The sequence below is a fragment of the Thermobia domestica genome, chromosome 6, assembly GCF_964235325.1.
Source record: "Thermobia domestica chromosome 6, izTheDome1.hap1.1, whole genome shotgun sequence".
NCBI lineage: Eukaryota > Metazoa > Arthropoda > Insecta > Zygentoma > Lepismatidae > Thermobia > Thermobia domestica.
In genome coordinates this window covers 130546860-130565488 of record NC_137459.1, presented here as the reverse complement: position 1 = coordinate 130565488, position 18629 = coordinate 130546860, and the positions used below count along the sequence as shown (strand labels likewise).

General features: G+C 36.6%; 1 protein-coding gene across 2 annotated transcripts in view; it reads right to left on the bottom strand.

Annotated features, from left to right (window-relative positions):
• The window catches only part of LOC145688208 (uncharacterized), a 151350-nt gene that overhangs the window by 26772 nt on the left and 105949 nt on the right, over positions 1-18629 (bottom strand). For both annotated transcript variants that reach the window (XM_081762098.1, XM_081762099.1), the window contains exons 10-11: positions 12848-12967; positions 3788-4598 (exon numbers count right to left, since the gene is read on the bottom strand). In XM_081762098.1, coding sequence (XP_081618224.1) covers positions 3788-4598; positions 12848-12967 — 931 coding nt within the window. The remainder of the gene's footprint in view (positions 1-3787; positions 4599-12847; positions 12968-18629) is intronic.

Here is an 18629-nt window from a genome sequence, read left to right as displayed (position 1 = left end):
ACAGTGAGATAACCAAAAAAAAAAAAGTCCTATGAACATATAGCATATTTCGGCATATGGACAGAGTTTGCAAGGGCCGGAAGCGTGGGAACAGCAAGCTCGAAGTGGTAGATATCGACGTGCAGAGAGACACAAACATACCTTCATCGGGCACATCACAGATGTTCAAAGTGTCCGCCATGGAGAGCAATGCATGTATGACAACGTCGGATCATTGATTGGCGAATCTATTCGAAGATGACTGTGTCATGGTAAACAGTTGCCCAGGCGTTATGGATACGCTGTTTCAAGTCCTTGGCATCGTTAGAAAGGAGTAGCATACACCACACTTTTAATGTCCACCCACAGATAAAAAATCCCGTGAAATCAGATCCGGAGACCGGGCAGGCCAATGCACTGAACTGCCACGCCTGATCCAACATATTGGGAAGCTGTTGTTCAATCACCGGCGACATTCATATTGAAGTCCCATCATGCATGTACCACATGTTGCGGCGAATCGCTAGGGGAACATTTTCCAGTACCTCGGGCATTGTAACCTGCAGGAAAGTCAAATACTGTGCTCCATTTTAGTCTTTGGGGTAGCATGTACGGGCCAATCAGTTTATCATGGACAATACCGCACCATACACTGACTCCAAATTGGTGATGATTGTGAGTAGCAACTGCACTATGTGGATGCGCATCTCCCCACGTGTGTGTGTATGCACGTTGACGATACCATCCCTTCCAACAGTACTGATGCCTGTGACAGCATGATAGTAGTGGTCTGTTGAGTGAATCACTGGCAGAATGCTTCACGTGGTAGAAAATCTGCTTCTATCAGTCTTTGTACCATTTGCAGGTGGTAAGGGTATAAGGAGTAATACATGCCTTTGACGACTAATTTACTGCGTACTCGTACACGACGGGATCGACAAGCACCCACATGGGTGGGTAGTACGGTCCCTGTTTCACACACGCTACGATAAATTGTTGCAAATATCCTGTATGATGATTGGCGTCTGTTAGGAAAATGCTCCTGATGAGTCATGTAGCTTCATGCCCATTGCCATCTACGCGACCGTACATGAATAGCATGTCGGCGTGTTTGGATTTGAATAACGCACCATGTTTTAGTCGAACACTGCACTTGTCCTATTCAGCACTCGCAGCACAATGATTGTACCCCTGTACTGTAGCATCTTGAACACAAGCGCCACCTCTGAATTTTTCTAGACCGCCATCTCTAAGCTTATTGGTTTCCAACATCTACCGCTTCGAACCTAGTATTCGCTCCCTCGCTAACTCTGCCAATATGCTGTATGTTCATAGGTAAGGTTCCTAGCATTCCTTAAGTATGCTAAGAAGTATCATCAAGTATATCAAACAGTATCTCCTTCCTGTTTGATAAAGACTACTAAAAATTTCTAAATTTACTTTTGTTGGTGTTCATTTTATATTTCTAATTTCTAGAAACAACTTGTTACTGATTAACAGCAAAACATTTTTATAACCGTAAATATTGTAAATGGTCTTTTCAAAATACCTTCGTTCTGAAGTTATTACCGTCTGAAGTCCTAAAATAATTAACTTTCATATAACGAAAGCAATGTGATATATCGTAAAGACAGCCATACAATACTTTATCGAAAAGTGTTCGTATCACTATTCTCAGAAAAACAATTCGTATGGAACACTCTAGATCTCATCATCATCAATTAGGAAATCGTTAGGCCCATTCAAAGTAGATATGTAATTATCAATGTGAATATTATATGACTTCATATTATGCTATGCATACGTATGGAAAGTCATATACTGACTATATGTTAGTTCATCTGTTTGTCGATATTATACATGATAAGAAATAACGAAGAGTTCTCCTTTTATTTTTATAAATATGAATTTAGCGTCCCAAATATGTTTTTAATTTCCGCCTTTATCTCGATACTGAAACTAGAAGTACCGGTAGTAGAAATCTAGTTCGTAGTCTCTTCACTATTGTGAACTTTAGCTATTGAATAAATCCGAACATAACATCCACATTAGATATTTGAGATAGTGTCACATTGGAAATTAACATTCTACACATCTTTTCTTTGTCTTGCAATAGCTTTTTCTTGTCGAACGTTTTAATTTGCAATTAAACTGAACTACTTACTATATTAAAACAGAATAATTAAACGATAAAGGAGAATGCCCCCACAGACTCCCTATTTTTTCTAATGACAGAACTAAATTCTCTCCCTATTTTTCCCCCCTCAGTACACTTGATAACTTTACTTAATCAATAGGAAAACATTACCACGTAACGGAAAAACTATTATTTCTCGCATGAAGGTATTATTTAAGAATAAATAAGTAAGCCTGAAGGGATGAGCAGCGTCCGAAGTAACGAAGTTCATATCATTTCATTACGAAAGTCGGTAACAAAGAGCGAGATTTTTTTTCCCTTAAATACAGATTCCGAGTTTAAAGAACGCTTTTCACTAAAAACCTTCTTTCTTTATTTGAAACTGGAAGGGTTTGAAATTCACCACTTCCGTGATCCCCATAGAGCAAACACAATAACAGCGAGAAATGGATTTTTGACATGGATTAATCGACTCAACAACAGGTTCCATTTTCACTCATATCCTTCTACTGAAACCAGAAGTGGTAGATTTCACTAGCTCTGAGTTCAATATTGAATATCCACAGAAAGCGCTAGGAAAGAGATTTTTTGTTTTATTTGGATTCACAACCCAAACAATAGATTTCAGTTGTGGTTTAGCACTAGATCCCCATAGAACAAAACCGATAAAAGGTGAGAATTTTATTTAGACTCTCAGTCCCACGAATAGGCTTTATTTTTGCACTTAACTCTTTTTTGAAGCCGGAATTGGTAGGCTTAGCTAGTTCCGGATTAATACTGAATATCACAGAATAAAAATGATAAAATATTGCAAGAAATATCTGATACTGATTCCAAGTAGAAGCATAGATCAAAGTTTCATAATCAATTCTATCCCTCTACTGAAACGGGAGTGGTAGATCTTAGCACTTCAGAATTTAATATTGGATCCCTATAGGGAAACTACTGAAAGAGAGCGAAAAGTGTTCTTTTGATATGGATTACTAAGAATAGATTTAATCTCTCCCGTAATCCCTCTACTGAAACAAGAAGTGGTAGAAATCTACCACCAATTTCAGTTTCAGAATAGATTGAGCAACATCGATAATAGACAGCAGAGAATTTCTTGATGTGGATTCATCGCCCCAAGAATAGGTTTCATTTACACTCTTTTCTTCCCTCTATTGAAAACCACAAGTGGTAGATTTAAACAGTTGCGATTTCAATATTCAATCGAAGAGTAAAAAGAGTAAAGGTGAGAGATTTTTTTTCCTTTTTTTAATTTAGATTCAGAGTCCGAAAAACACATTTATATCTCTATTAAAAACTGGTACATTTTACCACTTCCAGTTTCAATACTGGATCTCCAAAACCAGTTAGAGATAAATAAAATTGTTCTTTTCACATGGATTCATGAATTCCATGGATAGTTTATATCATCAACTTTATCTCTATCGAAACTACATGTAGATTTAACCAGTTCAATACTGAATTGCAAAGAGTAAATATGGTGAAGTACAGCAAGAAATGTATTTTAGAATCGGATTTAGGGTTCTAAGGATAAGTTCCATCTGCGATCTTTTTTCTACTGAAAATGGAAGTGGTGCATCATATAAATATTTCTTTTAAATCCCACTTCGTATACTTAACGTGTGAAGACGAATGGAAAGGACTGAATATTACTGAACTTACCAACTTTACTTGGAGAATTTGTTGGATGCACTTCTACTTTCTCAACGACCAATGACGTATGTTTTGATGTGTTAGAAACAACGGCATTGTTACTATCACTCTCTTTCTTCTCCTGCTTGCAGATTGAAGAGTTGAGTTCATACTTCGGTGAAAACTTTGTTTCAATATTGGAGTTGAAGAAAACTGCCTGTTTCGAATAGGCTGCAGCGATATGATACGGTGGTGGCTGTTGTTTGGGTGTATCTGGCATTTCACTGGCAACTATCTGTGCACTAGGGCTGCGTTTCTCCTTGACAAAAGTGTTCTCTTCTCTGTCCTTGGGTAACGATTTATCTTCGTTATTTGAGTATCCAGTCACGGATGTATTGGCATAGAAATGACTTTTTACAGATAAATTGAGGGAATCTTCTGCCTTGTCAATCCTCTGAGTATCGAAGGAAGAAGTCATTCTGCATTGTGAATTTCCACTATATTGCGAGCTATTTTTAATCACAGTATTTTCAATTCGCAGAGGCAAACTAGGTTTTGTAGCAGACACTTTTCTTTCTGAACTATTTAATGACAGATCAGTGGGCCGTACATATCGTGCTTCTCTGATTAAAAGTCCACTTCCTGATGGTAACAGTGGAGTTGACGTCAACTGTGCTTCACGGATAGAAGATATTGAAGAATCCATAGTGTCACTGACAGCATCACTGGGTTTCCCTTGATCAAATACATATGCAGCAGATTTTTCTTTCGTCTCCTGAACATCAAGTTCACTCTTCTCATTTGTTCCAATCGTTTCCTCCACTGACTTTTGAAGTTTCGTCTAGAAAAGAATTTCACACTTTCAGTCATAAATGTAAAACAAACTGTGTATGTTATACCTAAAACATTTTTTTAAAAAAAAAATCAACATTACGAATGAGTAGGAGAACCTGTAACATTCCGTTCTGTTATTGTATTACCACATATGAGGCTTTTAACTACACTGCGAAATTTTAATATCAAATTGATCAACAACACTGAATGCACCTTCCTGTAATCACTTCCTTCTGCGTCTGCGTCTCCCTCCCTTTTAATATGTTTTCCTTTCATCATCTTTCACATGTGGTATTATGTCACAAAACAGAGTAGAGTAACAGATATATTGCTATTGATAAACAATATATTTATACTTTATTATTATTTTCGTCCTTTTGATTTAAAGAACAAAAAGAGCTAGTACAAATCATATATATCACATGTGTTCGCTTAAACTTATCTGCTATTTACCAAACTGGGAAATGGTATTAGACCTTTACCAGCTTAGTATGCATGTGCAAAATTATTGTATGGAAACTTTTGATTTCCGAATTACTGATCATTTAAGCTGGGATTCAGACTTCGTCAATTTTTTAGGGGGAGATTATTTTGAACACGAGTTCATTTTTCATACATCAGTATTTCATTAGAAACAATATAATATAGGGTAAGTCATTTCTCTAGAAAAAACCCGAAAGAAACAGTTTACTTTTAAGAGAGGTTGTTTTTTTTTTTTTTTCGATTTTCTCTCAACCGACCTATGCGATTTTGTTCGTATTTCATAAATAAAGGTCTTCTTAACAAAGTACAATATTGCATAAATCATATTTCATTTTTAAAAAAATCCAAAACAGTAGTTTGCTCGTGGGAGAATTTTCTTAAATACACAAAGCTTTCCGGAAATGCTTACTACAGGGTGATTCTTTTAAAACTCACGGATTTCATTTGGGTCTAGAATTTCTAACTGAAGACCGATTTTCATGCGATTTGTGGCAAATGATCAAGGAAGGATGGGAAATTTATGACTATGTGTATTGATTTAAATTCATCCGGGGTAATATCGATCACGCCTCAAGAAAAACAACAAGTTTTCGCCTGTGTACCTTACAATTGGAATGAGGTTTTGAATTTTTTAACCGAAATTGCAGAATACAAATAAAGTGTTAGTAGTAACACCCATAAATCACATGTGGATAGCTATAGCCAGTTTCTTGCCAGAAACGACGGAGATTTCTTGGGCGACCTAAGGAGCCGATAACTGACATCTTCCACAACAGCCGCCTGCGGGCTCCGATGCGTCTCTGGCTCACTCAGAAGCGATCCTGTTTCTTCCAATCTATTTACTAGCGACCACATTATGTTCCTGTCGGGGGCAGAACGAGAAACAAATTTGTTTCTAAATGCCCTTTGCATAGCAAAAATTCCGTTCTCCAAAACTTTTAACGACAAATTCGTGTTGTTCCAAAGAATACACTATTCTCACTGTACCCTGATCATACTCACACAGTAGCACGAAACAGTACAGCACAATTCCCATACAGCGGCCCAGTTTCCTGCTTCTTCTTGACCTTGATGAGGTTGCCATCCAGGGTTCGCCTAAGTGGGTCCAGCCCGAGAAAACCTAGCGGGTTTTTTCGGGTTGGACCCACCTGAAAAAACCGCCTTAAAACCCACCTGGGTTTTTGAGCTTTTTGTTAGTATATTATTGGTACAACTAAGGTGATCACATTGAAAGTTATTTTTATCAGATTTTGAACTTTCTTTGGGCGAATTAGATGCTTTCACTTTAAGATAGACAACAACATTCAACATAAGACCTTTATAAAGTTCTGAATAAACTGAAGGAATGAATAAAAAAAAACTTCCCTTAGCTTGAGATAATTAGAACAAAGCAATGTGTGGATTATGCTTATAGCCTATTTGAAGTAAAATAAGCAATTCTATATTTTAGAAAAATACTTTCCGTGAATAGTGTGCTTGCTGACTCGGCGCCGCCGAGAGACGTTATCCCTCATACGTTGACGGGTTTAAGGTCATAGGTGCCGGTACTAACAGTAAATATGTAAATACATTAGTAAAACTATTAGTATTATTTCTTACCTTTGGTGGTAACAAAAGTATTCAGTAAAATTTGGTTTTCCAACAACAACAAATTGGTTTTCCAACAACAGTCATTTGTTGTTACCCTTCAAATAAGCATTCTGTAGAATCAACACCAGCAATAGCATAACAATTCTTGTCAAAATTAAGAAGCTTAATGCTCGGAGCTCCCAAGACTGCGTAACACTTACTATTTCAAGTGCTGCATTCAAACTTCAGTATTAATGGAAGTTTCGATGTACAGTAAAGCAAGCTGCATTTTCAGGGAAAACCTGTCGTGAAAGAAGTGTTCGGGAAATTCCCGCAATGTAATGCGCAAAGCATCGGAAGTGAATACTTCAACAATAAAGCTATTTATTTTACGCTGGAAGATATTTAATTTCGTTTATTACATTTTGAAACATTTACTTTATAAATTATTAATTATAGGCCTATCTTTGTTAATTGTTTTAAATTAATTTTCGGAAAAGGATAGAGTTGGTTTTTCACCGGCCTGGCCGGAAATATTGCTGCTATTTTGATTAAAGCCGGTGACCGGTACAAACTTCTTACCAGCCCATTTATGGCCGTTTTTTTCAAACTTGTATCTAGTTCAAAGTATAGATTTAAAAAGTAACTTTCATTCTGTAAATCCAAAACTCACCTTTCACCATCTATCAACGATTAATAGATTTTGTTCATCTGTTTACATAATTTTGAAGAGATGACAGGGACTGTATCACGGAAAATTTGAAATTTATTTGTAAGGAACTTTATCCATTTATTGAGAGAGAGAAAAAAAAGAAAAAAAAACTTCTTAAAGAATTTCCTGTAGTTGAAGTGTAAGTTTAAAGAATAAATTTCATTTTCCAAATCCAAAATTGTCAAGTAAAGATTAATTTATTCATTTGTTTCGATAATTTTAAAGTGATGACAAAAAAAAAAAAATGATTAATGCCGATTTTAGTTTCTCATTTATAGTAAGTTTGGCCAGTTCTGGAATTCGGAAAAATTTTGGGAAAGTGAAATTTCCCGAATCCGGAAAATTTTGGCCATTCCTAATTTATAACATTAAGCTTATTACTGAATGTACTAAGGATATGCAGAATACAGGTGCTAATGCACTTTTGTTCACGATAGTATTTTCCTTCCCATGGGGGAGGGGGTCCGAACAGAGATACGTTACACTTAGACCTATATTATAGGGAATTTTGCGAGGGTGCAGTTTTTCTACTTTCCATAGTTGGCAACCACTAGAAGTGCTCGGGAAATTCCCGTAATTGAACGCACAAAGCATCGAAAGTGAACTTCAACAATAAAACCATTTATTTTACGTTGAAAAATATTTATTTCATATAAGACATTTTGATGAATTATGGTCTTTGTTTCAAATTAATATAGCTATTTGGTATTCATATTTGCCGAACGTCACTCAGGCTCCTGGGATTATCTACATTTGTTCGTTTGTCTGCCTGTACTACACAGTGTTCAACTTTCGGTTTTTTAAATTTTCAGGATACAAACTGGAGACACTCTAAATTTTCTGCATAGATTTTGGCAGCATCCACGCTACAAAGGGCAGTTTTCGGTCTTTCAAGTTGAAATTTTCAGAGTAAAAGCACGAGAGACTAAATTAGCTATATATATTTTGGCGGCATAAAATTTCAAAATGGCGGCCATTATTCAAAATAGCGTGTGTCCATGCTACAGGGTACAATTTTCGGACTTTTTAAGTTCAAATTTTGAGGGTAGAAGAACGAGACATTCTAAACTTGCTGTATAGATTTTTTTGGCTATCCAATAAAAAAATTCAAAATGGCAGCCATTTTTTCAAAACAGCAGAGAATAGAAAAATGTTGCAAGTTGTGACAATGACAATCTTGTAATGTAAATCATATTTTGGCATATTTTAACCTTTTTACCCCAAAGGCATTGAAATATTTCGAAAAAACCAAATTAAACCCGAAAATACCCGAAAAAACCCACATGGGCCCAGGAGGTTGGGTTTTTTCAAACCCTGTTGCCATCTAACAAATAAAGCTCAAATCTCCACACCGCACCACACCTTGTTCCAATTGTAAGACACACTGACGAAAATTTGCTGTTTTTCTTGAGGCGTGATCGATATTAACCCGGATGAATTTAAACCAGTAAACACAGTCCCATAAATCTCCCATCCTTCCTTTATCATTTGCCACAAACCGCATGAAAATCGGACTTCAGTTAGAAATTCTAGACCCAAATAAAATCCGTGAGTTTTAAAAGAATCACCCTGTATAATTTTGTTCATATTTCGTTAATGTTTCCGTAATAACTATAACATGGATAGGATTCAATTTGAGAATTGAGAGCAGGGTGGTTTAGTGCGGTGGCCCCAGGGCCGGATTTCCATGTTTTGCGCCCATGGGCCCTAGCGAAATTGCCACCCCTAACTACGCCAATAGCATCGCTCTCCAAAACTTCCATTCTCCTGGACCAACTTCTTAAAATATTACTTTTACGTTTGCTACTAAATTGTAAGATTTTCTTTCCGGAGCAAAAATGGTATTAATGTAGGCGATACTGCTTCAAACCGAGCGAAACGATCTGTTGGTAGAGTGTTGGGTTCGCATTCGGAAGGTCGTGGGTTCGATTGTAACCGCCGACCATCGTAACTGGGATTTTTCCCTATCTTTCTGCTGTTATATATCCAGTGTAAAATGGCCTCCTGGCTGTATCTGGTATTTGTTGAAATAAATAAATAAATACAAGCCAATTTGTGAAGGTACGAGTGTCGAGCTGCCTACTGCAGCCCTTTTCAGCACATCCACCAACAACTGATCAAACCACCATAATAACCAGCTGACTTATGGCAATATTTTCTACGACTAATCTGCTACAATATTATCGTCCTCACGACAAAACTCTTATTTTATTGAATCGTTGGTAAAATATGTATTTTCAACAGATTATCGTTTTTTAATATTTTAAAAATTGCCGGCCTGGTCCCGGGTCCATGCCTAAATCCGGCCTTGGGTGGCCCTTACACTTTATTGTTGAGATTTTCTAAGGATCATCTTTGTAACATGGTACATATATTCCATGTCCCTACTGTAGAGCCACACTGGCTCAGTGGTAGAGCATTCCAGTTTGATGTATGGTTCCCTGATTCGATCCCAGATCGCGCCAATGGGATTTGGGATTTGTGGTGGACAAGCAACGTATGCGCAGGTTTTCTTGGGGTTCTACGTTTCCCCTTTCTTCATCCCACCACTTCATTCATTCTTATCATCATCACCTTTTCCTTTAGCCTACACGGCATAATCATGGGGCGTAAAATTGAAAGATTTCATTTCACTTCATTTTTCATGTTCCTATTCTAATCCTTTTGCTTTTGCTTGTCTTTTGACCCTTTAGCTATTTTTCCTTATCGGCAATATCTTATCCAATTTATAATAGAAATTAATTCGATAGAACGTCCGGTCCGATGCCTGAAAATTTCAATTCAATCAGTGATCATGGCATTAAATTAGTCCGCTTCTCGATTAAATCAAAGCATTGTTTTAGAATACAGAGTATGTAAAAGATTTTTAAGTGACGTAACATTTGTTGGTTTCTTAAAAATTACGGATATATATATATACACACACAATTAGCCAAGTTACTTATTACAAGGGGGAGAAAAACTACAAATCCGAAAATTTTCAACCAGAATACAAGTAAACTTTCTACTGGTCTACCAGATAAGAAAGTTTAAATAATATAATTTCTGAAATTATAAAATGGAAGAAAACTTTAATAACCAACGTCAACCAACACACAGTGTTTGTCCACTAAAATGGGGAACCAGGATTTGAGTCTCTGTCATATGCTTAGACCCAGCAAAGCTTTTAAAAAAATATTTTCCTCTTTTTCTTCTTTCTTAAAGTTTCTTTCAGGGCTAATTTCGATAGTTTACTCTCTTTCCTGTAATAGATACTCAGCTATTGAATAAAATCTGAACGTAAAATTCACATTAGATATTTGAAACGGTGCCATATTACGAATTAACATTCTACACCTTATTTTTCATTCAGTTCGCCCGTAGCTATACGATTAGCGTACCCACTTTCAGCGTAGGATACCGAGCTCGATTCTCAGTGAAAGCTAATACCCTGCAGTTCACACGTTAAGATGTAGGCCCACGCCTCAGATAGCCTCGGTGCTGGAAAAAGACACTCAACTCCAACACAACTAACCAACTCAATGTAGGAACGAAATTGACAGATTTTGCTTCTTCATCAACATGCAGATTACGAAGCATGGGACCTGCTACTACTACTTGGATTTTTTAATGTGAGGAGACAATCTTATCTCCTCGAGTCATTTTTAAGTTGATCTACGGCTCACGTATGCATAACTATTCGGAGGAGGAATGCAAAAGAATTTGGAAGTGCTAATAGGATAAACAGCTGCTTTGCTTGCCGGATTTGACACACGGATAGCCTTCTTGAATTTCGTTTTGGAGTTTTGATTGCACAGTTCTTGACAGAAGAAAATTACATAAAATACGACATTCGCCGTATACTGTACAAACCAGAAAACTAACAAAGGGGAAAGTTAAATGCTGATATTACGGCTAACTTCACTCAGTGCAACAATGATATACTCAGCTTACTCATTATTTATGTAAGTTCTGTTGAAGAAGCAAGAAACGGTAATACAAGGAGCACTGCTTCCTAAGCACACTTTTGTCACGGATGTGACAAGTGAAACAACTCTCAATGTGCTCGTCTTAAAAAATAAATACCTTAATTAATCCTATTTAAATTTCATTAGGCAATATCCTCATCATCCTGCATTGGCATAATTATGCCCGTAGTAACTGGTTACATCAATTTACATTACTATTTGCAACAACAAGATTTCACAGATACATTAGCTTGTTAATTCCTTTTCTATAGAGCTCCGACATCCAAAGTATTACTCCTCGTGAACCCTCTTCACTGGACCAGGCGATAAGTGGGACTGTACGAAATGGACTAGACATCTCAATCGAATTTACGACTTTTTTCAAAATCTCAGATGATGTATGTGATATTCCATTGTCCTGAACAAGAACATTGTCTCAAAATAGTACTCCAGATCGAGTTTTCCTAATAATACTCCTCAAGCATTTCACTATCTCCTAGTAGGAAGCAGCGTGCATTGTGGGCTTGTCGGTAATCAACTAATGAGAATAGGTCTTTGAAGATCGAAGCAAAAGGTTAACTATCTTCTCAGCAAAAGAAGAAACCTGCAATTTCTTGGGATATTATGTTTCTATTCTTAGTTAATGCGCTTTGTTTTCGGATTAAAGTGGTGTGGTAGCGAACTTTCGATTCCTCAGTTTCTCTGTAACAATGTAATGAACACGGTCCTTGTGTATGCCAGTTGCCTTACTAATGAATCGCAAAGCTTTACGATTTATATTTCTGGGCTTTCGGCATCTATGGCCATTTAACCCGTCACGTACAAGGGATGACTCCCCTCGGCGTGCAAACTATTCGGGAAAAAGGAAGGAAGAAAGGATTGGGGAAGCAGCCTGGGACCTCTAAGTTAGATACCATCCCGGCATTTGCCTGGTGTGAATGAAGAAAACCTCATTCACGATGGCTGGCCTGAAAAAGCTTACACTTTTTTGACCGAGTGCTCCTACCGGGAATCGAAGCCGGGACCGCTCGCACCGAAGGCCAACTGCAAAGTTGATCGACGATCTCACAACGATCTCATACATTTTTAAACGTGCTTCTTCATATGTCACCTGGATAGAATGTCCTGGGCGTGGCAGGCCCGCTTGTTTTCCCTTCTGGGAATTCCTTGCATCAATTAAATACTACTGCACGCTGCAAAACTTCGTGACCGTATACGACATTTAACCCACGAATCTCTCTGCTCGCTGAATATCTTCAGTACACAAGAACTGAACAACATAAAATTTCACATATCTGGAGTAAGCTATCACTGCACTTATGTGTTTGAGGGTTTAATGTGAATTGCGACTAAAAAAGAAAATTATGTGAACATAACATCGCAATAGGCAAATGTAGCAACGAACACACAAGTGTGTAGGTTTTTCCTAATTTCTACATGTACGAAAAGCACAGACCCAGTCCACTTGTTTATCAAATAAACCTTAAATGTATCTCCTTTTTAAAACTTTTTATTTTCTATTTCACCTTCACACAATTTACTTACGCTGGTATCAGTCGCTTTCCCAGAGGTAATCTGTGGCTTTGTTACTTTAGCCTCCTTTATTTTCACATCGTGAGTACTGACAGAAATCAGTTCGCCAACCACAGGTACATCGCTTTCGTTCTGAAATATGTGAGATTTTAATTATTAGTTTTTATATAATAATATTTTATTTCAAACTTTTACTCGTATTTATATACAATTTAAAAGAAAAGAAACTCAATAAAACAGAAATTTACTAAAATATTACAGATGGTCCTTAGCAGTATAAGTAAATTGAACACATGTAACTATCTTGTTTTAGATTTAATGTAGGAAAGTGTGTACTATTCGAAGCCTATAAATATGGAAACGAATTTTTCAAATATTTCTAAGAAAGGAAAAGAAGTGCTAAAAAAAATAAAAAAAGAAAAGAGGAAACTTTTGAAATGAAAATGAAATCTTTGAGTTTTACATCCCACGGTTATGCCGGTTAGGCTAAAGGAGACGGCGATGATGAGTAATGAATGAATAAACTGGGAGGAAACGGGAGAACCCCGAGAAAACCCACACACACGGTGTTTGTCCACCATAAAGTTCACTTGGCGGGCGCTGGGATCGAACCTGGGACTCCAGGAAGCTTTTGGGAAGAAGAAAACAAAAAAAAACAGAATTCTCGAAACAGGAATTTGCACATGTATGAAATGACACAAGAACACCTCAAAATAACAATATCGGGTACAGCTCAAAATGAGTATAAAAACCTTCTACATTATTTTATATGAATTAATATAAGTGAAACCTGTTTATGTTATACGCCACTAGTTCCATTGAAAACTGGCCAACTCAAGAAAATTACGCCTATTTTCAAACAAAACTAAACATGGTCACTATCTGCAAAAACTTCCTTCAGTCTTCCACGATAAATGCATATAAGACCGTGAGTTCCAGGAAATGGACGGAACATCCATCATGTTTCATCTTCTGTAAGTAACAGGACAACGAAGGGCCATTATCTATAGATTTATTTTCCTGCATCCTGTATCCGTCCTGGTAAATGTAACTGACCAGTAAGGAGTGGGGCGAGACAAAGTATTGCCGTTGTTTTTTCTTCTTTACACATTGTAACAAGATTCAGGTAGTCATTACTAGTTTTCTGTAAGAATTCTCTAGCAGAAAAATATTTCAATATGTACAGAAAATGAAGGTCATCAATGTTTGAATAAATCTGCTTCAACTATCGAATGCCTTGAAATTGTATAGTATGAATGAAAGAGTTAATGCAGCCGATTTATTCACACTCTTGCCAAACAAAAAGAGCAATAGCCAGCATTTCGCCTTCTATACATTGAGACAAATTAATTTTAATGGACACATCTTTCCTATTTTCCACTTGGGTTTCTTGACTTGAAACATCACAACAACAAAAACAATAAAGAATGCTCTGAAAGATCCATAAGGAATGAAAACATCAGGTCACATATTCAGTTCAGATTCTTAGGTCTCTTACATACAGAGGTGAATTTAATATTAGCAGTATTATTGCAATAATGTTTCTTTAATGCAACTAAATTCCAAGGTAGACAGCTACCTGGAACTTACGGAGTAATAAGTAATGTATGTCTTGCTTGAATGTAATTACACAAAAAATGAGGCCGAATTAACATATCTTACTGCATTTCATATTCACTACAAATTTACTTGATTCTAATTGGATATTTCTTCTCCTTTTCTTTCTTCTTTCCCTCTTCCTTCCCCTTCCAACGGATAGTGAACACGTCGAGGAACATCTTCAAACGTGACGGGCTTAAGGCCATAAATGATGATAATGTCCAGAAATATGTATACATAAACAAATGAAATTTTAATCAGATTTAAAGCTACTGAAGTTAAAAATTAAATATGAAAGTTACTATTATTATATTATCATTTTAACACCCAAATTACAAAATATTATAATTGTGATACGAGTTCAGTTTGATGCACTTTTGTTACGGATGGGGAGGAACATACAAACATTTCTACTATTCCTATTTAAACGATTAAATGTTTCAACACGCTCATTTTTAAAGAGTTGCTAGGATTTAATTGCTAACGGAAACCCTTCTTATTAGATACACTGGGTTTAGCTACACTACATGTACTTCTCTAGATATAAGGCCTACAAGAAAATTTTTTTCTTGAAATATATTGGATCTTTTGATCCAATAACAATAGAATACATTTCAGGACACGGCCCGTTCAGAAGACACCTCCCAAGACTGAATATAATAAATGATTAGCACTGTCATTGTGGGCAAGGTAACACTCCCAAATATGTATATTGGAATTGTTATCATTATACCTAGGTATAAAGGTAACCAAGAAAGTTCTGTCACTTTTTGTGGAGGTCTATCTTCAATTGGCTCTCACACCGTGAGTTGAATGCGAATCGAGTTAAGGTGAAGGTCAGTTGTTGGTGTGGGTATGTCCAATGTACTACCTGGTTGTGGCAGTTCACTTACACCGCGAACTTGCGTAAGGACAGAGTAAACATGGGACCTTCACAGAGCGTCATAAGGGCATGTATGCTGTACGAGTTCAAACTGGGGTCAAACGCCGCTGCAGCGGGGCGGAAGATGCCAGGCCTTTGGTGAGGGTGTCGTGACTACGCGGACAATGTAGCGGTGGTTTAACAAGTTTAAGGACGGTGACAAAACACTCGCAGACGCATCATGTTCTGGAAGACCAACACATGTACAAAATGAAGAACTTCAGGCAGCAATTGAGGCGAACAGTAGTCAGACATGTGAGGAACTAGGATTACAATTCAGTGTGAGTGAAGAAATCATTTGGAAGCACTACAAGTTGGGTCCTACCTGATTTGACTCGGGGCCAGAAGGCAACGCGAGCAGACACCTGTGTTTCTTTGCTGTCTCGTCTGAGAAAGGAGCCATTTCTCGGCAGGGTGTTGACATGTGATAAGTGGGTCCCGTACGAAGCTCATCAATGATTAAAATTCTATGAAGCCGTTCCAAAAAGGCGAAACCAGCAATGTACCAGGAGGTCCTTTGGTGTTTTTTCTGGATTGCTCGCGGCATCGTGCATCGGAAACTGCTACCGGCTGGTCAGAGAATCAATGCAACTGTGTACTGTCAGTAGTTGAGTCGATTTCAAGAAAAACTCAAAACTCTGGAGCAAGCACTTCTGAATCGCAAAGTGGTCCTCCTGTTACAGGACAACACTAAGTCCCACGTGGCTAGATTGACCCGAGACACCATTCTACGCCTTGAATGGGGAAACACTATTGCATACGAAATACATCCAGGACATTGCACCATCCGATTATCACCCGTTCCATTCCTTGGACAATCACCTTAGAGGACGCCAGTTCAAATCCCTAAGAGAGGTGCAAAATGCACTTGATACCTTCTTCGCTTCACGGCCCACCAAGTTCTACTGTGATGGATTCCATGGGCTTCCAGAAGTTGGCAGAAGGTCGACAATGCTGATGGGGACTACTTTTGATCTTCCAGGTACGTATTAGATGACATATCGATGTTCGAGGGTGGTGGGTGAAAAAGCAGTAGAACTTTCTTGGTTACCTTTATATTACGGACAGAAAAGTAATACGAATAACAGATGAACTATTATTCTTAGACTTAAATGTAATAAGAAATGAAGACTCAAAACTTGGAAATTTTCAGAGGTTAGCAAGACATGTTTCAAGAAATCTATGGAAAGAGAGAAAAGAAGATAGAGTTAAATCAAACCAATAACACTCAAAATAATAATAATAATAATAATAAAACCTCAACATATGAACTCTGAATAAACAACCACTGAAAGTTCTGGAGAGAAATTCCGGAACTAGGACAACTCTTCAGTTTAACTTACGTTGTATGTTTCTATATTCTATCTCATTAAACATCTATTTTAATTGTTTATTCTTTATTACATGTTTTACTGTGTGACTGTGTTCTTTGTGTGTGTGTGTGTGCATTACGAAAATAAATTCTAAATCAAAACTCTAATTAATAAAAGCAAAATAATAATAATAATAAAAGTTCTGATAAACATTCCGGAACTTAAATACAAAACAAGAGAAACACTAGTGCAGTTTTCAGTTTGTTAAATGTTTTTATGGTGACGGAAGCAGGCGAAATACAAATAAAACAAAAAACATAAATAATGAGAAGTATATAAAAGGAAAAATTACAGAAGAAAACAGTAGTTAAAACAAAGATATTTGTTCCACAGGAGAGAAACTGACAAAACGAAGAACAAAAGGGTGAGAAAGAAAAACAAATTACACTTGCAAATTCAAACTCACTAGTTTATTCAAGGTTTTGGGATTTTTCTATAATATAAAATAAATAGAGAGAGAAAAGGTAAAGTAAATAAGAAAAAGGAAAAATAAAGCATAATTTAAAATAATAAGGTATCATGCCAAAAGGAAGTTAGCCTCGTCTAATTCTGTTGAGGTTGAATCATAAAGAAATAAAAAAAATGAAATATTTGAGTTTTACGTCCCACGATTATACCGGTTAGGCTAAAGGAGACGGTGATGATAAGTAATGAATGAAATGGTGGAATGAAGAAAGTGGGAGGAAACGGGAGAACCCCGAGAAAACCCACGCACACGGTGTTTGTCCACCACAAAGATAAAGAAATAAGAGAAAAAATGGAACGATAGAAGTAGTAAAGAGAAAATTTGAGAGGCAGTTGCATCTGCCTTAAATACGACCAAAAGAACTTGGCTAAGGCAGGGGGAAGTGGACATTGAAAATAAATAAATAAATATATGATAATAAATAAATGTTTCATATGGCTACTGGGCTCCTCAAGATCTACCACTATTTCAATGTGGTCAACTAGAGACCTAGGATTCCCGAGTTATTGATCATCTAAATTGACTTTCCTAACTTAGTCCAATTTTTGAATAAGAAAGAAAAAACAGTTACTTAGACGCGAAAGATAAACTCATACCATCCCTACCACAAATTTCACAGAGGTAAATATTGACAAGCTTAGTACACATGTGAAAAATTATGACGTTGCAGGTCTTCGGTTTTCTAGTTATTAACCATCGAAGTTGGGATTTGAATATATTTTTTGACTAAGTCCAAATCCCAAATCTGATGCATAATAGCTCAGGACAAAAATCTGGATATTATTTTATATGTTTATTAAACCTAATTTAATCAAACGGGGAGACTTTTGACTTCAGAGTTATAGGCCATCAAAGTTGGTAATTTTGTTAGTTCAAATTTTATATATACAGTGAAACCTGTCTATGTTGGCCACCATCGGTTCCATCGAAAAGTGGCCAACTTACAGAAAATAAGTGTGATTTGTGTATTTTTAGAATAGGATTTCTAGTATTACTTGATTGTAAAATTTTAATAAGCAGTGGCACGACAGCTACTTATAAATAATCTATATAGAGTAATCATAAAAATATACAGTACTAGAAAATATTACTATAGTATGTTTAATATATGTGCATACCTTTCTCTTCCTGAAAACTAGTCTGGTACATTGGATTATTCGGATTGAAAACACAATAACACAAACAACCATGAAATAGAAGCGTATGTACGCAGTTTATTGAAATTGATATTATAGCACACTGAGTTATTCAGATTGAAAACAAGAAAAGCTAAGTTATAAATTGAGAAATTCATATGCAATTTATATGACATCTTTTCGGTTGTTACTGAATGGTGGTTCATTCTAGACGTATTTGTTTTATTCTTTTTGGCAGATATGCACATTCTAATATTGTAGTTAACTACCTCTTGTTAATGAGCTAGAAGTGTTTCCC